The 24,297-nt window shown below is 47.0% G+C and overlaps 1 protein-coding gene across 1 annotated transcript in view; it reads right to left on the bottom strand.

Moving 5' to 3' along the window:
* DCAF1 (DDB1 and CUL4 associated factor 1) overlaps nucleotides 1–9,675 on the bottom strand; it is a 98,781-nt gene extending 89,106 nt beyond the window's left edge. The window contains exon 1 of the mRNA XM_065408140.1: nucleotides 9,566–9,675. Within this exon, the coding sequence (XP_065264212.1) occupies nucleotides 9,566–9,675 (110 nt within the window). The remainder of the gene's footprint in view (nucleotides 1–9,565) is intronic.
* Between the last annotated feature and the right edge of the window lie 14,622 nt (nucleotides 9,676–24,297).

The following is a 24,297-nucleotide window of genomic DNA, read 5'->3' as shown; positions in this document are numbered from 1 at the left end:
GGCAGGGGGTTGGGGGCGGGGTGCAGGAGGGCTTCGGGCTCTGGCCCAGAGCTGCTTACCTAGAGCGGCTCCAGGGTGGCAGCGGCGCACACCGGGGCCAGGGCAGACTGCCTGCCTGCCCTGGCCCCGGCCCTGCCCTTCCCCCGTGCCGCTCCGCTCCGGGAAGCAGCTGGAACCATGTCCCTGCGGCCCCTGGGGGAGGGGGGACGCAGGGCTCCTCACGCTGCTTGCCGCTCCTCCAGGAAGCTCCCATTGGCCTCGCTTCCCCGTTCCCGGCCAATGGGAGCTACAGGGGGGTGGTGCCTGGAAGCCAGGACAACACGGAGCCCTCTGCTTTCCCCCCCCTCCTCCTCCCCCTTCTGGCCGCAGGGACGTGATGCCAGCCGCTTCAGGGAGCGGCGCGGGGCTCGCGGGGCCATGGGGGGGCAATCCCGCGGGCTGGATGCAGCCCACGGGCTGTAGTTTGCCCACCCCTGGCCTGGAGGTAGGCGGGGGGGGGCGGCGCAGGCCTCTTGGCAGGCCGCAGGCAATAGCCCTGCGGGCCGCATGCGGCCCGCGTGTTTGAGACCCCTGACCTAAACCGATAAGACTTGCTTATTGGTTAACCAGTTACACTTTTACATCCCTAGGCCTTTCAAGCATCTTGAATTTCAGACTGAACTGACAGATAGGACAGAACACACATGTAACATCAGGCCACCTGGCTTCCGTGGGCAGTCAAATCACGTTATGAGCAGTCGGTCCCATGGAAGAGAACATTACCATAGTCAAATCTAGATGTGGGGTGTGTGTGTGTGTGTGTGTGTGTGTGTGTGTGTGTGTGTGTGTGTGTGTGTGTGAGAGAGATATCACGGACTATGTTTGTAACTGAGATGAATGGGTGCAATCACTTAGCTAGTCAAAACTCAAAAGCACTCATTTTCTAAAGCTGACCTGTGAAGTGGAAAGAGAAATTTGTTTCTTTAAAATGCATGACAGTGGTCTGAAAGAGTTCTTGCCTCACCCACAACCACCCTCCAAGAAAGTTTGTTTGATTTCCCCCCTCACCCCCCCCCACCAAAAAATGCCTTGAGTGTTTAGTCCCATTTTTCCTTTTTGGTTGGATAAATCAAATTTTGATTGGTGGCTCTGTCAACCCTTAACTGAAGAAGTGGGAGTGGTGAATAATTAAGTTTCCCTTCCCCTCCTTCCCAAGTGCTTAGTTCAACAGGTGTTGTTTAAAAAAAACAGAAACAAAAATAAGGTCTTGAACAAACTGAATAAGAGTAAGCTCCCTCTCAGTTAATGTTTCCTTGACTTCCTTGGTGTATCTGACGTCATACACCTACTAGTTCTCCAGTCATCCATACAATGCAGAACCTAGAGTTTTTCACGTGAAGACAAAGCAAAAGCACATGCCCCCCATTTTGTTTTGTTCATTGCCACTCTCTTTATCTTCTCTTTGCAGGTTATATTTGAAAAGACTATGGGTCAGATCCTCAAGTGCACCTGAGCTAACCTCCGCACATCTGAGGGAGGGTGAGGGAAGGGGACATACATAGGTAGCTTTCTACCTCCTTTACTTACAAACACACACACTCCTAAGTGGCATAAGTTAGGCCATGTGTACATACAGCTCTGGTGAAAACGCTCTATGCCAATGGGAGAGAGCTCTCCCATCAGCATTAAAAAAACCACCCTTCTGACACTCTGGGATATACAAGCCTATTTGGAGACATTGTTTTATATGCTGCCTGTCACTCTGAGTCACTGACTACTTCCATTTATTGCCATTTAATTTTACTGTCACATTTGTAATAGTTACTACAGGTTACATTGAAGCCTTGACACCATGAGAGTTTGCCTATAGCTGACAAATCATTTTTTTCAGAGCATTTCTCATGATGCTTCAGTACAGCCTGCAACACCACACTTTGGTGTGTGCTGTCAGCACATTTCATGCAGTTTTACCCCTCGAAGATTTCCTCTATTTCAACTCGGAAGGAGGAAGGAAACAGAAAAATGTCACTCACTAACAAGCATGACCACAAGTTCCTCTGTCTTAGAGTCTATAACAATATACAAAAGAGTCGGATGTGCCTTGAAACATCACAGAGCACAATCAATCTCTGTGGGGAGCATCTAATATCCAGAGCGGAGACACCCCAAGAGACTCCCTTAAATCTAGGCAGACGCCAGTCTGGAGCACTTCTACGTCCTGTCCTCAAAGCAGATGATGGAGTAAAGCTATGCTGCTGAGCTCCTGAAAGTTGGGACTCTCTTACTGCTTTCTACAGCAATGTAAATTCAGCTACTGCTCAGTCCAATGGATCCTCTTCACCAGTTGCCTTAAAGCAACCTCTATATCTGCCTGAAGCCAAAAATGTCAACATGCCAGATCCGTACTGAGCTTTGGCATCACTTTCATAAAAGCAAGGAGCAAGAGCCAGCTGCTTTCCAAAACCACTCCGCTGAAGCTATCGATGCCGAACAGAACTACAGCAAAGCCTCTGGAAACCACTCTCCCAAAAGGCTCAGTGCCTTCAGACTAACTTGGAGGACCTTGTTTGCAGTAGTGTATGCTCATGGAGTTTGTCAAGTCCAGCAGGGAATCAGTGAGGTTGGCTTGCAGGGAGCTGAGATCCATTAGAACTGTCTGCACAGTAAAAGTACTCTTTGTGGTAAGTTCCAATAGTCAGTCTGTTCAGTGAAAGATGTGCTGATAACATCAAGATCCTCTCAACCATTCACTCCAAACATCAGTGTAATCCAGGGGTTCTCAAACTGGGGGTTGGGACCACTCAGGGAGTAGCGAGGTTATTACAGGGGGGGCGCGAGCTGCCAACCTCCACCCCAAACCCCACTTTGCCACCAGCATTATAATGGTGTTAAATATATTTTAAAAGTGTTTTTAATTTATAAGGGGGGGGGGTCGCACTCAGAGGCTTGCTATGTGAAAGGGGTCACTGTTAGGATATAGATATTCAGGCCTGTCTGCAAAGGCCTATACTTTAAGAATTTAGGTGTATTCTTATCACTTAGCTAGTTATAGAGGTACAAAACAAGAATCAAAATCAGTCTGCCTGTTTATAGGCCTTCTCTCACTATGATAGTCTAAGGCAGGGGTTCTCAAACTGGGGGTCAGCACCCCTCAGGGGGTCGTGAGGTTATTACATGGGGGGGTCGCGAGCTGTCAGCCTCCACCCCAAACCCGGCTTTGCCTTCAGCATTTATTATGGTGTTAAATATATAAAAAAGTGTTTTTAATGTATAAGGGGGGGGGGGGGGGTCACACTCAGAGGCTTGGTATGTGAAAGGGGTCACCAGTACAAAAATTTGAGAACCCCTGGTCTAAGGCCTTGTTCTTAGGCTAAGTCCTTTGGCTAAAGAGCAGAGGCAGCCATAATCTGGGAAGCGAACGGTCACATCCTCACCAATCACACTGAACTAAGGCAGTTTGGGGCTGTTAAAAAGGTGATCCAATCTATCACCTCCAGAGAAAGGGAAGAGCCTAGAAGATTTAAAGAAAACTCAGGCCTGGTCTACACTAGTCTGTTATTTCGGAATTAGCCGAGTTAATTCGAAAAAAAAAAGATTCCATCCACACGACCAAACCATTTTTTTTTTTTTATTTAAAGGGCTCTTTAATCCGATTTCTGTACTCCACCTCGGCAAGTGGAGTAGGGCTTAAATCGAGATCGCAATCCTGGGTTAAAGGTATTGTGGACACAATTAGACGTTATTGGCCTCCAGAAGCTATCCCAGAATGCTCCCTTGTGACCGCTCTGGACAACACTCTCAACTCCGATGCACTAGCCAGGTGGGCAGGAAAAGCCCCGGGAACTTTTGAATTTCATTTCCTGTTTGGTCACCATCAGCACAGGTGACCATCAGCACAGTCCACCATCACAGGAGATCACGCAGTCCCGGATTCGCAGACGAGCTCCAGCATAGTCCGAATGGGAGGTACTGGATCTCATCGCATGTTGGGGAGACGAGTCTGTTATGGCAGAACTACGTTCCAAAAAAGGAACGCAAATACGTACGCTAAAGTCTCCAGGGCCATGACGGACAGAGGCTACTCCAGGGACACAGAGCAGTGTCGTACAAAAATCAAGGAGCTCAGGCAAGCATACCAAAAAGCCAGGGAGGCGAATGGGCGCTCTGGGTCACAGCCCCATACATTCTGCTTCTACCGTGAGCTGCATGCAATTATGGGGGGGTGACGCCACCACTGTCCGTCGACACCTGCAAGGAGGGAATTGCACGGAGCGAGGAGGAAGAGTCATTGGAGGAGGAGGAGGAGGAGGAGGACGACAACGACAGTGCACAGGCAGCAAGTGGGGAATCCATTTTCCCCCGTAGCCAGGAACTATTCTTAACGCTGGAGCCAATAGCCTCCCCCCACTCCCAAGGCGGGCTCCCGGACCATTACCCTGGAGAAGGTACTTCTGGTGAGTGAGAGCCTGATCGGAGCCACGCGGTGGGGGGCGGGGGGGAAACCCAGCCACGCTGGGCTGTTCGCGTTTAGTTTAAAGGGCTCATCCCTGCTCAGAGCCTCATCGGAGCCACGCGGTGGGTGCGGTGGGGGTGGGGGAGTGTTGTGTGAAGCGATCATCCCAGAGAGCCCGCAGGCCCTCCTTTTATATGGCAAACCCACCAGGCATTGTTTGCTATGGGAAAGGGGGCCCAGCAGTTTAAAAGCATTGAAATGAATGTAGAAGAAGCAGAACCCCGCGTGCCCCTAGGCTGCCTGCAAGCTGAATTCTGTTGCCCGGACATATGTGATGGCTTACTCACACCAAAGTGTCCCCTTTGTTCTCTGAAATGTATCTTTTAAAATACTACCCTCCCTTTTTCTCCTCCCGCAGGTGCAAATGTTTCAACGCGGCCCCTATCTACTCCGTCCCAGAGGCTGGTCCAGATTAGAAGGCCGAAAAAACGAACTCGGGACGACATGTTCGCCGAGCTCATGCAGTCCTCCCGCACTGATAGGGCCCAGCTGAATGCATGGAGGCAAACAATTGTGGAGTCCCGTAAAGCATTACAGGAACACAAAGAGAGGAGGGACGCGCACGATGAGAGTAGGCAGGACGCTATGGTCGAGCTCATGGGGGAGCAAACTGACATGCTCTGCTGTATGGTGGATCTAATGCGGGAAAGGCAGCAAGACCACAGACTGCCGCTGCAGCCCCTGTATAACCACCCTCCCTCCTCCCCAAGTTCCATAGCCTCCTCACCCAGATGCCCAACAACACGAGGGGGAGGCTACGGGGACCCACACACTCAACCCCAGAGGATCGCCCAAGCAGCAGAAAGCTGGCATATGCGAACTTTTGATTTGGTTTCTGGACTTGTCGTTCCCTCCTCCACCCCCCTAACCCAATACCTCCCCCCTCCCCCAGTCTACCTTCGGATTTCTCTCAATGTGTTGTGCAACAAATAATGAACAGTTTTTAAACAATTTTGACTTTATTTCCTTTCATATATATATATATAGGGGGCAGGTAACTTCAAGAGAAACACACACAACTGTCACACCGTACCCTGGCCAGTCATTAAACTGGCTTTCACAGCTTCTCTGATGCGCAGCGCGCCCTGCTGCGCTCTTCTAATCGACCTGTTGTCTGGTTGTGTGAAATTGGCCGCCAGGCGAGTTGCCTCAACCTCCCAACCCACCATCAAACGTCTCCCCCTTACTCTCACAGATATTGTGGAGCACACAACAAGCAGCAATTAGAATTGGAATACTGGTTGTGCTGAGATCTAACCGAGTCAGTAAACTGCGCCAGCGCGCTTTCAAACCTCCAAAAGCACATTCTACCACCATTCTGCACTTGCTCAGCCTATAGTTGAACTGCTCCTTACTACTGTCCAGGGTGCCTGTGTACGGCTTCATGAGCCATGGCATTAAGGGGTAGGCTGGGTCCCCGAGGATAACTATAGGCATTTCAACATCCCCAACAGTAATTTTCTTGTCTGGGAAGTAAGTCCCTTCCTGCAGCTGTTCAAACAGACCAGAGTTCCTGAAGATGCGAGCATCATGCACCTTTCCCGGCCATCCCACATTGATGTCAGTGAAACGTCCCTTGTTATCCACCAGTGGTTGCAGCACCATGGAAAAGTACCCCTTGCGGTTTATGTACTGGCCGCCCCGGTGTGCCGGGGCCAAGATAGGGATATGCGTTCCGTCTATCGTCCCGCCGCAGTTAGGGAACCCCAGCGCATTAAAGCCATCCACAATGGTCTGCACATTTCCCAAAGTCACTACCCTTGATAGCAGCTGGTCAATGATTGCGTTGGCTACTTGCAGCACAGCAGCCCCTACGGTAGATTTGCCCACTCCAAACTGATTCCCGACTGACCGGTAGCTGTCGGGCGTTGCAAGCTTCCATAGTGCTATGGCCACTCGCTTCTCAACTGTGAGGGCTGCTCTCATTTTGGTGTCTTTGCGCTTCAGGGCAGGGGACAGCAAGTCACAAAGTTCCATGAAAGTGGCCCTACGCATACAAAAGTTTCGCAGCCACTGGGAATCATCCCAGACCTGCAACACTATGCGGTCCCACCAGTCTGTGCTTGTTTCCCGGGCCCAGAATCAGCGTTCCACGGCATGAACCTGGCCCAATGCCACCATGATCTCCCAATCGCCACATGCCGTGCTTCTAGGAACGTCTGTGTCCATGTCCTCATCAGTAATCGCACTGTCGTCGCTTCCTCGCCCGGTTTTGCAGGTACTGCACATACTGCTGGATAACGCGCGAGGTATTTACAATGGTCAAAACTGCAGCGGAGATCTGAGCAGGCTCCACGATTGCCGCGCTATGGCGCCTGCACGGGTAATCCTGGAAAAAGGGCACGAAATGTAGGAGGCCTGTTCGGGTCAAGATGGCCGATAAAAGGCGGTAAATGGTTGTCTTCTGTAGCTTTCACAGAGTCGGGAAGCTCGCTAGAGCTGCAAGAGCGGGAGAGCAGAGTTTGCGGTGGAAGCTGTACGGCTCAGTTCACGATGGCCGAAAAATGGCGGGGAATTGTTGCCTTCTGTAGCTTGCATGCGAGCCCAGGACAGACAACATGGAAAAAGTAGCTATCGATGCAAGAGCGGGAGAGCAGAGTTTGCGATGGAAGCTGTGCTGCTCAATTCACGGTGGCCGAAAAAAGGTGTGAAATAGTTAGATAAAAGAGTAGATAGAAAGACAAGAGGACATGCGAGGTGGATTCATAGTACCAGGAGACAGGCAGTGCACCGTCTGCTGGCAGTATGGCGTCTGCCGTAGCTTTCATGGAGGGAGGAGCAAGTGACGGCACACACCCAGAAACACCCACGAGAATGTTTTTCCCCCATCATGCACTGGGAGCTTAACCCACAATTCCAATGGGCGGCGGGGACTGTGGGAACTGTGGGATAGCTTCCCACAGTGCACCGCTCCGACATTCGATGCTAGCCTCAGTACTGTGGACGCACTCCGCCAAATTCACACGCTTTAGTGGGGACACACAACACTGAATGTATAAAATCGCTTCCGAAAATTCGAATAGAAAAAATTCGAATTAATTTCGTACTGTAGACATACCCTTAGTTTGATAGCATCCTGTCTAGCAAGAACTCACTTATCAATAGCTGGGGTGTGAAATCCTCATTTCTTTGTTGTTCTATCACTGTAGTCCCCATTTCCCTATTGTTTGTCTGTATAATCTCTGTCTGGTTCTGTGATTGTTTCTGTCTGCTGTATAATTAATTTTGTTGGGTGTAAACCAATTAAGGTGGTGGGTTAGAATTGGTTAGATAATCATGTTACAATATGTTAGGATTGATTAGTTAAATTTCAGTAAAATGATTGGTTAAGGTATAGCTAAGCAGAACTCAAGTTTCACTATATAGTCTGCAGTCAATCAGGAAGTAAGGAGGGGGGAATTGGAATCATGTTTTGCTAAGGGGGGGAATGGGAACAGGGACACAGGCAAAACTCTGTGGCATCAGAGCTGGGAAGGGGGACACTGAGGAAGGAAATTGGAATCATTGCTTTCTGGAAGTTCACCCCAATAAACATTGAATTGTTTGCACCTTCGGACATTGTTGCTCTCTGTTCATGCGAGAAGGACCAGAGAAGTGAGAGGGTGAAGGAATAAGCCCTCTAACAGCCACCAGTAAAAAAGTTTGAGAACCACTGGTGTAATCAGCCTCAGCATCTGCAAGACGGTGTTGGTGCTTCTATCCTCTCTGCCAAACATGTGTAATCAGTGTACCATGTTGAGTCCTAAAAGCAAGATCGGGGGAAACTCTGAGGATAACTTACTTGGACACTGATGATGTAGAGAACACAGAGACCAAGTACTTCTCCAGAGCAGCAGGAATGCAAGACTGCTCTGAACGATATGACCTCCCCTCCACACACACCCCAGATATATAATTTTTTTTTTTAAGTGGACTAGGACAACTGGATATGTCTGAGGATTCTTGGACAGGAATCCTCAAGGGCCAAGATAGATGCTATCTATCTTATTGTTGCAAACTCTTAATATTTTGCACATCTGGTAATATTTGGTGTTTTTTTTTTAAAACCCTAGCTCAGAAAGCTAGAGAACACATGAGGATCTTGGCTTACACTTAAAAAAAGAGTACGTTTCTAGCCCCTGTGGTTGCAGGGAAAAGCCTAAAATCATCAACTGAATGTACCCTGAAGTCTCAGGAAAACAGAAAACAAATAAAAGCCCTAAATGTATGTTTTTAACATCTCATGATTTTTAAAACAAACGTGATATTTTGGGGGCTAACTCATGATTTTTAAAGGTCTGAGAATGGCAATACTGCTGTCCATTCAACGAGTACCATTCTGCTCTTGCCCCCTATTTTTCATGAGTTAGTGAAAGAAACCTCACACCTCTCTCCTCCTACCCTGAGTTACTTGAGGCAATCAGTGCTACTACCTCTTCCCACCAAAACAGAGCTTTAGTCAAGGCAGCAACGGTCAGGGGAAAGAGCACCTCCTCACACATACAAAATAGGACCAGCATCCTATCCACAAAGTGCCACTGGTTCCCTGTTCATTAGAGGATTCCCCTAAAGGAGGGGGGAAGCCACTGCTCATTTTCAAAACTCTCCACTGGAATTGGCAAGCCAACCTCACAAACTTTCTCTCTCTACTCACCTCAGTTCATCTTATGTGAGTCTCTTGCATGCCTTCACACAATCTGATCACTGTTATGGCAAGACTCTCTGTAACCCCAACCAGATGGAATAAACTCGTAACTCTCCAGCCCAGACTAGTGTTTTACAAGTTTCAGGGGCAGATCTAACTTTTCTCCCTTGTCTAAATCTCAAATAGTAGAAGAATGAGAGAAACATTAAGTGTATTAAACTCAAATATTTTTGAGACAGTTTATATAAAATCTATACAAAGTAACACCATACTGTTTTGACAAGAACTATGAAGTATTGCACATTGCTCAATTTTTAGGCCAAAAAGAATGTAAGCTACCAGAAACTGATCAGCTACTTTAACAACTTCAAGTATAAGTCACCACATGCCAAAACTGCTGTCATGCCTCAGAGGTATTTGCATCTCAGAACTTATTTAACAGAGCTTACCTGGTGAGGATAGGGACCATGTCTTGCCCACTGCCATGTTCTTTCTCCCATTGCTCCAGCAAAGCAGTGAGTTCAGCCTTGGAGTCCACATGCCCAGATCCTGACGTCATGGCTTAGCCTAAGTGAGATGGGAAGAAAAAAAATAAAGTGAGGTTAACTAGCAAATTGTCCCACTCAGTTATGTTGACTCCTCAAAAAGAGTCAAAAATCAGGGTTTAAAAATCCACTTGGCAGTGGCAAGCAAACTTTAGCTGCAAGGCAGGGAGAAGGCTAAACCATCAAATTCTACAGAATTTGACATAAAAAAAAAAACCAGAGGGCTGTCTTTCATCCCTCAGGTATATAAACAAATGCAAGTCTACTTTGCAAACCCAAATCTGGACCAGTGCATGCAAATCCTCAACTGTGATGGGTAATAGCCACAAGTGTGTCCAAAATCAGAGGATTTTTTGCAGGTTAACATATGTCTCCCACAGGCAGACTGCTCCTGTCCCTTTGCTGTTACACCTAGGTTTACCCAAGAAACAGCAAAGCAAAGCTGACAAGATTCTGATCAGTTTCATTGCTCCTGTTCAACACCTTCTGGGCATCAGGGAAAGTGACAAGAATCAAATTAGCTTTACTGCTGCTGCAGTCCCACAACATTTAAAGTAGCAGCAGAGGGAGGCACTGACAGTTGTTCACAGTGGACTAAGGACAAAAAGAGATGCAGGGAAAGGATCTCTACCACCCTGCCCCTTCAAGCCTCCCAAGAACAGTCAGGTGGCTCTAGTGAAAAAGAGGAAGAGACAAAGACACAGACACACATTCTCCTTTCCAACAGCTTCATGGGAGGAAACAAGAAAGCAATAACTTCAAGTTTATCAGACATCTACTTAGTGCAAACCAGAGGCTGATACAAAAGATTTGCCTCTATGAAGGTGCCAGGTACAATATTAGACTTTATACCAAAGTGTTTCTGCCCCTGGACCTTACTAAGAGTACCACCTCTCATCTTATGTATTGGTCTCTAGCTAGCGAACGTCAACATTTTTCAAGCCCGGTAAAAATGCACCTAAACCACTGATGGTTCATAACTCTGGATATGGCTCAATACACAGCCACACTCTTTTTGCCTTCACTTTCTAACCTGATAGGTCTTGGATTACTGGGAAGGTAGACTACAGCTTTTTGTGGCATGGTTGCAGGGCACTGAGAAGATCTCAAGGGAGCTGTACCCAGGCCTAATCTACAGGGATGGTCACGATGATGTGTGACTTTTAAGGGTGAAAGAGAAGGAAAATGATTACGAAAGACATTCCCTCTCCTCCAAATATATGTTAAGACTTCCAGTATTCGAGTAGTGGTGACAAACTGACAGGTAACAGATGCCAGTGCATATTTGCTATCAAATCAACAATGAGTTTGTCATAATTAAACAACAGAACATACACAGAACTTTGCTGAGCCATTTACAATGCAGACACCTAAAAGGAGAACACACACATACAGTGCTCATTCCACTTCCTCAAATATACATTACAGAAAGTCAATTGAGGGGAAGAACATGTAGAGAACCACAGTTTAGTCCATATTACAGATAATGCAGGTTAGCTAGAAGTTCATAAGGTCAACTGTCAGTATTTTAAATCAAATGGACCACTGGGCACCTCCAACCAGCCTGGAATTTTTCTCGTTAACAGAATGAAGTAAGTTCCATTACTCAGACTTCTGTCTCATAGGTCCTTTTGAGTTTAATGTATTTTGATTGGTTAGCTTATTAGACACAAGGCAACAATCAAATGGGAAACTAGTCACACATGAAACTGGCAGGAATCACTTAAAACTCTGCATTGGCGCAGCTGCACCACTGTAGCACTTAAGTGAAGATGCTCCTACGCCCATGGGAGAAGCTCTCCCATCGGCATAGTTAATCCACCTCTGCAAGAGGCAGTAGCTATGTTGACAGGAGAAACTTTCCCACTGACATAGCCCTATCTACATCAGTGGTTAGGTTGATATAACTACATTGTTCAGGGGGGTGAAAAATTCGTAGTTATACCGATAGACCTGGCCATAGGGACATCACACAAACCCAAAGACAGTGGAAGATTAAACTCACAATTACAAAATCCCCAGTCAAAGGTTATTTGTTATATATATTATGGTAGCTCCTTGGGGCACCATTGTGCTAGGTACCGTACAAGAGTTAGTATCTGCTAATGGATGTCCCAAACAAGCATAAAGAAAAGGGGACATACCACATTTCAAATGACTCTATGAATTCTCCTCTTATCCTGTTTATTATGTGGAGCATTCATTCAACACATTAAATTAGGCTGGGAGGTGTGAATCAAACATGCAGATCACTTGAGGGAGGCTCTCTTTTAAGACTGCACAAAATGAAACATATACTAGAAAAGAAATTTGGTCCAAACCTATGAAGATTTAGATGAACAGCAGGACTCAGCATATAACAGATACATACTAGTCAGAAGCAGATATAAAAGATACTCTCCTTCCCCTCAAAGGGTTCTGACACAGTGGCCTTTCTAGGAAAGTCAGCTCTTGGCTCCGGGGAGGGAAGACAGGCTGGACTTCCCACAAGGACTCTAATGCTGGATCCCACTTTAGGACAGTTCCCTCTCCTCTAAAACAACTCTAACCGGCCTTGTCAGATATCTAGTAAATATACAATTCTTCCTGATTGTTTCCCTGCTCACTTACTGAACTCACTTGAAAATGCATTCATCAGTAGCTAGTCTTTGCACATTACAAATAAGAATTTCAATCCATTACTTCCACAGAAGAACTATCTTTTTTTCTACTGGGAATGCAAAGTGCTGGGCTTGTAATTGCATCCAATCTTTTAAGTCATCCCCACCCCAGTACTGTACTCCAGGGATACAAAGGCACTAAATGACCCCCACAAGGCCTTCCCAGCTCCCTATGTCATTGATTCACTATAATTTTGAAGAGCAGTTTACACTTCATTTTGGAGCCCTTCCCTGTCAGCCACAGTAGTTCCAGCTGGAACAGCAAAAAGATTGCTCTGGAAATACTGGCAACAGATCAGCAAAGTTCAAGTCTGAAAGTAATAAGAATGTACATTCTTCACCCTAACCTACTAGACGTACAGCACTGCCATTCCTGAAAAACCAGGAATCCCAACTTTTCCTAGAAAGTTGGATCATTACCTGGTTAAGTCATAATGCGGACTTAATGCCAGAATTAGCCATGCTCTAGTATATTCCTGAATTTTTTTCAATCTGCATACATGCACACAAGTTTAAACTTAACTCTTTGTTCAAAGCACCTAGTGCATGCCACTTTTTAAAATTGTTGTTATAACAAAAACAAGTACATTCTAAGTCCCACCATACAGAACAAGTACTATACATCAGAAAAGACTTAGGCCTGGTCTACACTAGAAAATTAGGTCAGCATAACTACATCAATCAGATGTGCGAAAAATGCACATCCCTGAGTGGTTTAGTTAAGCCAACTTAAGTCCCCATGCAGACAGTGCTAGGTCGACTGAAGAATTCTTCTGTAAGCCTAGATACCGCCTCTAGATGGGGATTACCTACACCAACAGGAGAATCCTTCCCATCAGAGTAGGTAGCATCTACACTGAAGCTACAGTGGCACAGCTGTGCCACCGTAGTGTTCTAAGTGTAGACGCACTAAGATTTACACAATGCTTGGATTCCAAAGGATTAACTGCAATATTTCCAGCACACACATTTTTACAGCACATGTATGGCACTGTTAGACACAGTACCCAAACCAATTCCTCCCAGAACTATGGTCACCTCATTCAAGTATTCTGTTTTAAATCAACGAAGCGTGCAAGAGAAAGGCAAGATCATAAACTGTGTAAATTGTAAGGTCGTATCTACACTACAATTTATGCCGGCAAAACTTACGTCACTCGGGGGTGTGAAAAAAAACACCTCCCTGAGCATCATAAGTTTTGCTGGCATAATTGGTAGTGTGCACATCACCATGTCGGCGGGAGAGCTTCTCCCACCAACACAGCTACTCCTGCTCATTGAGGTGGTTTTATTCTGTCGATGGGAGAGCTCTCTCCCTATCAGCATAGAGCGGCTATACGAGTGATCTTAAAGTAGTACAGATGCATCGGTTCAGTTATGCTGCTCTAAACTCATTAGTGTATACATGGCCTAACTGTCAAGAAGTGCCCCTATGCTACAGGTGAGGATACTTATTAGAGCAGCCCTAATTCTCATCTTTTCCCTTGAATAAGCCAGTTGACAATTTCAATCCTAAATTGCTTTCCAGGAACTGGTAGAACAGAGTGGAATGATTTAATCATTAATTTAAACCACTTTTTAAAAAATCATTATTTAAATCAGGTTGAGGACTTGTGAAACTAATCTGAAAACTTGTGCTATTGCAACTACAGATTAAAATTTATAATGAATTAAATGATAAATGCAGTTTTTTTAATGCCATTCCTGGCAGGGTACCTTATTTGATTTTTATGAAGCTGCTATACACAAAATATAAAATATTGTAAATTAAGGCCCTGATTCTGCTCACACTTAAATATGCATGCAACTTTACAAACCTAAATAGTAACTGACTTCAGTGATATTATTCATGTGTTTAAAATTAAGGGTAAAGTTAAGAGCTAAAATGTTTTCTTTGTTTTTGTTTTTTATTAAAAATTTCTCTGTTAAACCATATCTACACCATGGCACAACAGTGTAATCCACAGAGCAGAGGTAGCCCTCTGCAACAGTTTTCCCATCGCTGTACGAGTGGCACCACCCCGACTGGCAGTAGCTAGGTCAACGGAAGCAGTCTTCTCTTGGCCTAGCTGCATCTACATAAGTCATAAGGCATTAGGTAGGCTTGGGATAGCTACAACACTCATGTGTGGATTTTTCACACCCCTGACCACCACTGCAATGTCAACCAAAGTTTTAAGCCTTAGTGGCCAAAAAATAAAAAAAAAAGTCACCTCAGAACAAAATTGCTTCAATTTATTAACAAAGTTATTGTGAATACAGGCCAAAATATTGAAGCCTAAAGTTAGGCTCCTAAGCCCATATTTAAGCACTAAAGATTGGATTTTCAAATGCACCTAAAGGACTTTGGGATCACAAGTTCCACCGACTTCTAATTGCAAATCCTGACAAAGTATAGTCTGGTCAAATTATTTCAACTTTTTTGACTTGTGGAACTTCAATATACTGGAAGATGTCACTGGCAGCAAGAACAGTGCAAGATATTTGCTTATCAGTTTTGTGTTGTTCTCACAGTAAGGATCATAATGAAGCACTCAATTGGTTGTTTTCAGCATAGATAAGCATTGTAAATGTGAAACTTCTTAGAAAAAAATTGTGTACAATCTGAAATTTTACTAACGTCAGGAAACAAGTACAAAATATTCATTTGGTAACTGAAAATTATAAAATGGGAAGTGAAAACTAGAAACAAATTTTAAAGAAATTTATATAAGAAAGGAAAGAAAATCTTATGAAGCTGCACAATTTACTGTGAATTAAATTACATTGTGGTGGGATAAATGGGTGGAGCTTAGAAGAGCATCACCAATTATTTCCAGTTCAATTCCAGCCAGACAAAACTCTACTTACCTGCACTTACTGCAAACATTAAATAATTATTTTTTAAAACTATCAATATTTTACTTGCCTATCAAAAAAAAAGGAATGCTTACTCACTCAAGTAAAATTTTGTAAGGCCTGCCTAAAATATTAAATCATTCAGTTGTCTAGATTTAAATTTCTAGGAAATAAAACTCAAAATAGCTGTTACCCAATCATAACAAAACTTTATTGAAACTCAGAAAAAAAAATAGCACAATGAAAAGGTGATGCTCCAATTTCAGCTGCCCCATTTCTCAGGCCATAGATTTCCAAATTAATTCCTACATACATAACTGAAAAGAAATATTAAGGACTTCTCTACAACCAAAAGTTATACTGCTTTAACTATGCCTGTATAATTAAAGCAGTACACACACACAGAGAGAGTGTGAAATATATACTTATATGAGTGGATACACTTATACCAGTACAGCTTACTCCCATATGGGAAGGGGAATAAGCTAAATCAGGAGACATCTTTTATACTGGTACAACTGAGTCAACACTAGCAATTGTACTGATTTAACTATTTTGGTACAAAAATCATATCCTTAACTGAAACAGTTAAAATTGATACAAAAACTGTGCAGACCTGGGTTTAGATGCTCCAATGCCCACTACAAAACACTACTATACTTTCTGCAAAGAGAGACAGCATAATACTTAATCAGTTCCACACACCCATCAGATGGCGAGAAGAAGAAAGTGGTTGGAAAAGGTGAGTCTCCCCTTTGCCGGAGGCTGGCATTCACATCCCCACCCAAAGCAGGTGGGGAGAAGATGAAGTATTAGGCGAGGGTAAGTGCTTCAGGGATACATGGAGCACTCAGGCACAAGAAGGGGTGAGACATGAAGTCACCTCAGCCGTAGGTGTGAACAGCAGGTGAAGAAGGCGTGGGGAGACACATGGGGAGATGAAACTCCTCCCTCCCAGCAGATGGATAGGCTAAGTGCATGGGGGGAGCTGAAACCCCACTAGCGGTCGGCAGAGAATCACCCTGGCAAGAAGTCGAAATGAAGCATCCCCCCCGCACCCTCGTAGGGACTGGCGAGAGAAATAACACCTGCTCCACCCCGTGGGTGGGTGACAGTGATGGGAGCGGGGGAAAGCTATAGCCCCCTACGAATGGGGGAGGGGAAGCCCCCACCTGACTGGGGGGGAGGGGCAATGATCCTGGTGAGGCGAAGCCTGACACACGGGCGAGAGGAGAGGAGGGGCCGAGAGGAGGGGCGAGAAGTAAGACCCCTCCCCACACACCCGCGTGTCTGTGGAAGCCCCCCTCCCGGCAACAGGGGAAACACCCGGCGGCGGAAGGGACTGATTGGGGGCGGCCCCGTGCGAGGCGGGAGAGGGAAGCCGAGCCCCCCCGGCCGGTGTCTGAGGTGAATTCCCCCGGCGCCGAGGACTGGGCAGAGGAGCGGCCTATGAGGCTGCGCCGGGGGCCGCGCTGTGCCCGCTCCCCGCGGTACCTGCCCGATGCCCCGCTGGGTCCCCGCCGTTGCTCCCGGCCCCTGCGCTGGGCCCCGCACACACCGCGGCGGCGGCGATTGCTATGGCGGGCACACACTTTCCGCGTCACCGCGCTGCAGCGCCGTCGCGGCGCGCGAAGGGAAGAAGCTCGCGCTCAGCCTCTAGGGAAACATAGTTCGGAAGCAAACGATTCCAGTGCGCAGGCGTCTCTGCTCCATGGTGGGGGAGCCCAAGGGAGGCTGGGAGTTGTAGTTGTACCCGTGGCTGTAGGCTCTATTCATCGTTTTCAGAGTAGGGGGACAGCACCTACTGCCCCACGCCACCCCAGTTCCAAAAGAATGTGGCAGCGGCCTCCTCCTTCTGTGCCCATCCTATGCCCCTGCCCACCATATACATGGTCCCCACAGTGACCCCTTCTCACTGGGTCTGGCCTAAATGGCATCCCAGCCCCTCTGCCCCCACTGTCTAGCCAAATCCACCCATCAGGCAAAGTCCTGCACTTGCAAAACTGCATCCCCACACAGAGGTCAGGCAGGTTCAGCATGGGAAGGGGTGAGGCAGGATTCCAAGCTAGGACAGGAGAGCTAACAGATACTATGCACTGATAAATCCCTGCACTAGGGTTACCATATGTCCGGATTTTCCCAGACATGTCCAGCTTTTTGGTCCTCAAATCCCCGTCCGGGAGGAATTTCCAAAAAAGCTGAACATATCCGGGAAAATAGGGAGGCATGGTAAGGGGACCCCGAGTGCGAGTGGCTGCAGCAAAACTTACAACTCCTGCGATCTGCCGGGGCACAGAGGCGGCGGCGGCAGCCGAGCGCGCAGCCGCCTCCTCCCCGGGCTCCAACTTTCCCAGCTCCCGCCGCTCTCCACCGTGCGCCGATGCCCCGCTGGGTCCCCGCCGTTGCTCCCGACCCCTGCGCTGGGCCCCGCACACACCACGGGGCTGCAGCAGCCGGAGCCCGGGGAGGAGGCGGCTGCGTGCTCGGATGCCGCCTGCCGCCTCTGTGCCCCGGCAGATCGGGAGAGTTGTTAGTTTTTCTGCAGCCACTCGCACTCGGGGTCCCCCGAGCATCTTTTGCCCGAGCACTACCAGCTTCACGGCGGCAAACCGTGAAGCCGGTAGCGCTCGGGCAAAACATGCTCGGGGGACCCCGAGTGCGAGTGGCTGCAGCAAAACTTACAACTCCCGCGATCTGCCGGGGCACAGAGGCGGCGGCGGCGGCATCCGAGTGCGCAGCCGCCTCCTCCCCGGGCTCCAACTTTCATGGCTCCCGCCGCTCTCCACTGCGGCGGGGGCCGAAGCAACTTCCCCAGCGCAGCAGCAGCCGGAGCCCGGGGGGCGGGAGGGAGGAGGGGGAATGCAGGGTGCTCAGGGGCGGGGGTGGAGTTGGGGCGGGGACTTTGAGGAAGGGGTTGGAATGGGGGCGGGGAAGGGGCGGAGTTGGGGCAGGGCGGGGGCGGGGCCCCCGTGCAGTGTCCTCTTTTTTCCAGTGTTGAAATATGGTAACCCTACCCTGCACCCCACCCCTCAGTGACACAAGCCATGAAACAGCTTCCCGACATTCAATAAGGCCAGCCTCCCCACAGCCCCCACCCCATCATCACTCTCTTCCCTTTCCTCTCCACCCCCCTAAAAAGACATAGGAGACCTATGTGCAGCCCAAAGGCCAGAAGGAGTTCTAAAACCAGTACAGCAGCTGGAGAGGGAGTTGGTTTGTTTTTTTACTAGAGGTCACTCAACTGAAAATGGAGACCAGCATGCCAAGACCTGTAGTGGTCACAGGCCACACCTCTATTAGAGACAAGACAAGAGCAGCTATGAACTGATCCATTTTATGTAAACCAGGTGTAGCCTGCAGCTTCTGGAAAGTTACCAACAGGGGCTTAGGTTGGGCATTGCCTGCAGAAGAACAGCCAGCTCCTTTACCTGCTAAGTGCCAACACAGCCTTTTAGGGGCACAAGCCAGTTTTTTTTGTGCAAATATCTCAACTGCTGTTTGAGAACCACCTGCATGAAAATAAAAGGAACATAAATAATAATTGTTTTTCCCTTGATTTTCTTTCCAAGTGTTACCTGCCCTGCACTTACCATCTATGGGACTGCATGATAATAGCCTGACATCATGCTCGTGGATGTAGCCAGGTGTAAACCATAATATACACGTTTTAATTACCTGGGACTAATATTACCATATTACTGTTCTTCACTATTCAACTGCACCTGCTCCATTACTGATCATGTTGGATCCCATTTATCCCTGGAGTAACTCTATCAGTCACTCGAGTTACAAGAGGGATGGCCTTGGCACATTATTAGGACCCTACCAAATTCATGGTCCATTTTGGTCAATTTCAAAGTCATAGGATTTTAAAAATAGTAAATTTCATGATTTCAGCTATTTAAATCTGAAATTTCACGGTGTTGTAACTGTAGGAATCCTGACCCAAAAGGGATTTGGTGGCGGGGGAGTCACAAGGTTATCATAGGGAGGGTTGTGGTACTGCTACCCTTCTGCGCTGCTGCTGGCGGTGGCACTGCTTTCAGAGCTGGGCAGCTGGAGAGCGGCAGCTGCTGGCCAGGAGCCCAGCTCTGAAGGCAGAGCCACTGCCAGCAATAGCACAGAAGTAATTATGACATGGTATAGTATTGCCACCCTTACTTCTCCGCTGCTGCATGCGGAGCTGGGCATTCAATCAGCAGCCGCCACTCCCTGGCCGCCCAGCTCTGAAGGCAGCAGCGCAGAAGTAAGAGTGGCATGGTATGGTATTGCCACCCTTACTTCTGCACTGCTGCTGGTGGGGCTCTGTCTTCAGAGCTGGGTGCCCAGCCAACAGCTGCCACTCTCTGGCTACCCAGCTCTGAAGGCAGTGCTGAAGTAAGGGTGGCAATATCCCTAAAATAAACTTGCGACCCCCTGCAACTCCCTTTTGGGTCAGGACCCCCATTTTGAGAAATGCTGATCTCTCCCCGTGAAATCAGTATAGGGTAAAAGCACACACAAGACCAGATTTCACAGTGGGAGACCAGATTTCACAGTCCGTCACGCATTTTTCATGGCCCTGAATTTGGTAGGGCCCTACGCATTATAGACTATAAATTCTTTGGAGCAGAAACTATCATTTACTGCATTTGTACAATGCCTAGACTGGGGTGGGCTCTAAAGAGCTACCACAATATAAATGCTAAATAAGTTGTGTGCAAGGGCACATCTACTTTGGGATATTAAATCTATATTGTAGGATGGTATAGAGGCAGTAGCAAATGGGGCAGCATGTACATTCCTTCCAAGACAGTTGACACCCCTTTGATAATGCTGCAGCAGGTCATGTTCCTAATCCCTCATAAGTTAAGTACATAAATTGTGCACTCATATTGTAATACACAGAGATCCACACAGCTAAATAAACCCCATCATGCACTGTATTCACCATAAAACTTGGGATGGATTCTCTGGGACAGTGTCTCTGGTTGTTCCAAAGTCCTGTCCAGGAATCTGGAATAAGGACGATGGGGTCAGTACTTTACCAAGCAATGGATGGCTATATAATCCAGATAATAAAATAATCTCTCATTGTCACCGTTTCACAATACCAGTCTCACCTATTCCTTAGCTCAAGGCATTTGTTTGGTTTTGAGCTCCCTTTTATTCATCTCAATAATTTCTTTCCCTTCCGGTCTTGCTCCACAACCATGAAATGACACATTGATGAATACTGGTCAATTTGGCCTTGGCTCTGTTCCCAGCGCCAACTACTTTCACCCATTAACAGCAGCTTGCTTTGGCAACACGACAGCTTTTCACCGGGCAGGGAACAGAAAGGAAATGAACCCCAAGTGAGCCACTTAGATAGAAAACTATTAGATTTAAAAAGACAAATCCGCCCCAGTTCTGACTCTGCCCATGCACAGATCACTTAGGCACAGTTACTTTAATCACAGGGAGGAAACATGATCTAGTGCTTAGAGCAGGGGATGGAGTCAGGATGCTGGTTCTGTTCCAGCTTTGCCAATGACACACTTGTGACTGTTAGCAGGTCACTTCACTTCTCTGTCCCTTCTCTTTCTTATCTGTAAGATGGGAAATAACCTCCACTTCCAAGGGGATTGAGACACTTGATTAATTAATGGAACATGCTATACTGTAGAGGTGCTGAGTTACCATCTAGGCAGCAGTCTGTTCTTCTGCACATCCACCCTACAAGATAGGAGACATGACTCACTGGAACACCCAAGAGGTTATCTCAGAGTGTTTTTCAGTTTAACTCCAGAATGTCTCTGTTTCGTTCATCTACATAACCACTTCAAACTCCACCCACTTTTCATTAACCTTATGCCAAAGACACAAAGTGTACAGATTTTGTCTCCATGTCTTTGGAGAAGACAGGTTAGCTCACCACCTAATACACATTTACTTGGCCATCGCACCTGCCCAGCACTGTACCTGAACTATTTCCCCCCTTCTCCATTTTGTCTTGTCTGTCAGATTGTGCACTCTGCAGGGGAGGGCTAGTGACTTATTCTGCATTTTGTAGTGTCATGTATTTGACAGTGCTATAGTGTGCCCCTTCCTCCACCTATGACATGCTTAGGTTGTACACAGAGTAGTTCTAGATATACACACAGCAAGGTTAGCCAACAATCCTCTCTACCATCAGAACAGTTTACAACATCTGCAGGGCGATGAAAGAAAACACTCCCTCAGAGCTAACCTACCCTCAAGTAAAACGTGAGTCAGCAGAACCATGCAGTTTCCAGGAATGGGAGAGAGTTCCAAACCAGAATGCCCTGCCACTAGTCCCCAAATTCCAACTCTAGTGGTGCTAAGGGTAGCATCTCATCTGATCTCAATCATCAGGAAAGTTCACATGGATGTTTCATCTTCCCCTCTGAAAGCCCTGTGGGCAACATTTAGTTCTTCCCTATAATGCATCTGTCATCAGACACAGCCATCCCCACTGATTCCAGAACCACAGTTGCAACTCCCAATCTAGGCTGTAGATTAGGTCTTTTAATTATGTCACGACATGGACAAAATGCTGAGACCCCATGTTGGTTGACAATCAGCCTCAGAGGCCATGGAGACCAAGAAGCACAGTTCTAAATTGAAAGAGGCCAAAAGGGGTGATAAAAGTAAATCTCTCCTGTAACAACTTAGGCTATGTCTACACTACGCACCTTTTAGCGACACCGCTGTGCCGTTATAGCCGTGCAGCTAAAAGGCACCCAGTGTAGCCACTGTTTGTCAGAGCTCTCCTGCCAACAAAGCGCTGTTCACATTTGTGCTTTTCGTCGCCAAAATTTTTGTCGTTTGGGTGTCTGTGTTTTTTCACACCCCTGAACAAACAGAAGTTTTGCCAACAAAAGTCCAGTGTAGACAAAGCCTTAGTGAGCAGGATTGGCCAACACCTTTTCATCAGGCCCAGGGTGGCTGTTAAGCAGTATGTCCACTCATGGCATGGGGTAGGCATTAAACTTAGGAACTGCACAGATCTAAGGTCAAATGATAGGTGGATCCATGTAATTCTGCTTCTAGATCAGTACAACTGGGGCCTGGGCTTCGCTGTGCAATTCCTCAGTTAAACCCACATTCATCTTCTGCCTAATTATTTTTCACTGTTGCGCCTTTCAAAGCTGGTACTGGTGTGTTGCCCTTGTCACTCCACCTAGTTCTAGATCCACGTCAGATCAGCTTGGTCTGTGCCAATTGTATCAAACAGGCCATAACATAATTCAGCTATCAAGTCCAGAACCAGTTTCTTTTGTTCTGGGAGGAGGCATTCTTCCACCTAGATTGTCCCTTCTCCTTGGAGGAGGGGTCTAATTCAGGGTTTTATGTTTACAGGGGAGATTAAGCTCTCTTTAACTACAAAATGTAGAAAGCAAAATAAGACTCAGCTTCTGTAATAGCTATGCCCACTCAGAGGTATCAGAAGGAATCTTCCTTCCTCTGTTCTAGAGCACTATTGGATAAACCCACCAACCTCCCCAGACTATCTGAGGTTTACCTCTGCACTGCAGTCTCAGGGATTTGAGGCATGGAAGTTCACTCTTCCTTTGAGAGCTTGTTAAGAACATAAGAACGGCCATACTGGGTCAGACCAATGGTCCATCTAGCCCAGTATCCTGTCTTCCCACAGTGGCTGGTGCTAGATGCTTCATAGGGAACAAACAGAACAGAGCAATTATCAAGTGATCCATTCCCTGTCATCCAGTACCAGCTTTGTGACCATTGTTTTTCTGTTTAGTCACTAAACAAATCTCAATTTTCTCTACGCAAGTCCACGTCCCTTCTGACCAAGTAACCGCTCTAGTTTTGTAGGGCCAAACATCTGCTGGGAAGAGCTCTTCCTCTTGCAAGGGGAAGTGATATCAGGAAGGTTTTATGAGAGCCTTCTTCCATTTCCTCTTAATCCTATGCTGCTTCCTTCAGTAGTCCTTGAGAGTGGACCCACTGAACCTGTAATGTGACAAGGTATGTAATTTTCTTGTCCAGGGCTATGGGTGCCATGTGGCCACCTTAACTGATTGACAGACTTTCAGAAAGGATGGTTTTTCCACCTTCCCTTAAGTGCCCACTAGATGGGATTCAATTCTTGAGGGGTTTAGGTCCAATGGGATTAAGTCCCATTTTATGACAATCTAGCTGCAGGCAGAGTCCAACAGTGCTTAGATTGTTGGCTTGCACTAGAATCAAATTGGGGGTAAGTGGGGGAGAGAACCCCATCTAAGACTGTTCTGTGATCCATCTCTCAAAGTGATGCTTCCATTCCACTGGAGGGTATCATCTATAGCAGGGGGCACTTCTCTTTCCTGCAGTAGAAATACAAATTATTTTCTAGTGCCTCGTCCTGTCCTACAGAGATGCCAAGGGGGTAAGATTGCTTCCTACCCAGCGTAGGCCTCATCACTGCATAGCAAGGGGCTTGCTTGGTCTAAGCTGAAAGGTATTGGAACATTTTATTTCCTTTAGGAGACAAAGTGGAGGGGCGTGCTCTCTCTCTCGCTCTTTGTAATTTGTCCCTTCAGTTTTACCTCAGACCTGAGCAAGCCCAGATTACAGCAAAGGTGATCTACCACCGTTCCATAGACATCTCCACTTGTTGCTGAGTCTCAACCTAATGCTGGCACACTCATTCTTTCACGCCAAGAGGCAACATTTGCATTAATTGCTTCAAAAGATCAGTTCAGCCACCTGAGGGGCAGACTGATTCAGGCTTTAACCATTTCTAGCCCAGATCATACAGTTGATAACTATGGCTTTGGGCCTTCTCCCAGCCTGGTCTCCCTCCTCCTGGAACTGAAGTGTCTAAGAGTTCTAGATCGTAGCATTTCAACCTGCGGAGGAATGTGGATAAGTAAGTGTCATAAATAGGCACATCAAGGGTTGCAATCATCCTGCTCTTCCCATATTGCAATACAGAAGGCAAATGTTGGTATGGAAAAGCCAATGGGAGGGCTGTCCCCCAATATGGAAGAGGTTGACTGGGAGGAAGATGACCGCTCTCACTTGCTGTTAGTCCAACTGCCACATGCCTATTCAAGACCCTGTAAGCTGGCCTGGGGTTGAGACAGGGCTGCTGCAGATCAGATCTCCACAGATTCAAGGACCTGTGGCCATTCATTCACAAATCTCTAG

The sequence above is a fragment of the Emys orbicularis genome, chromosome 7, assembly GCF_028017835.1.
Source record: "Emys orbicularis isolate rEmyOrb1 chromosome 7, rEmyOrb1.hap1, whole genome shotgun sequence".
NCBI classification, from domain to species: Eukaryota; Metazoa; Chordata; order Testudines; family Emydidae; genus Emys; species Emys orbicularis.
This window is presented reverse-complemented; position numbering and strand designations above follow the sequence as displayed.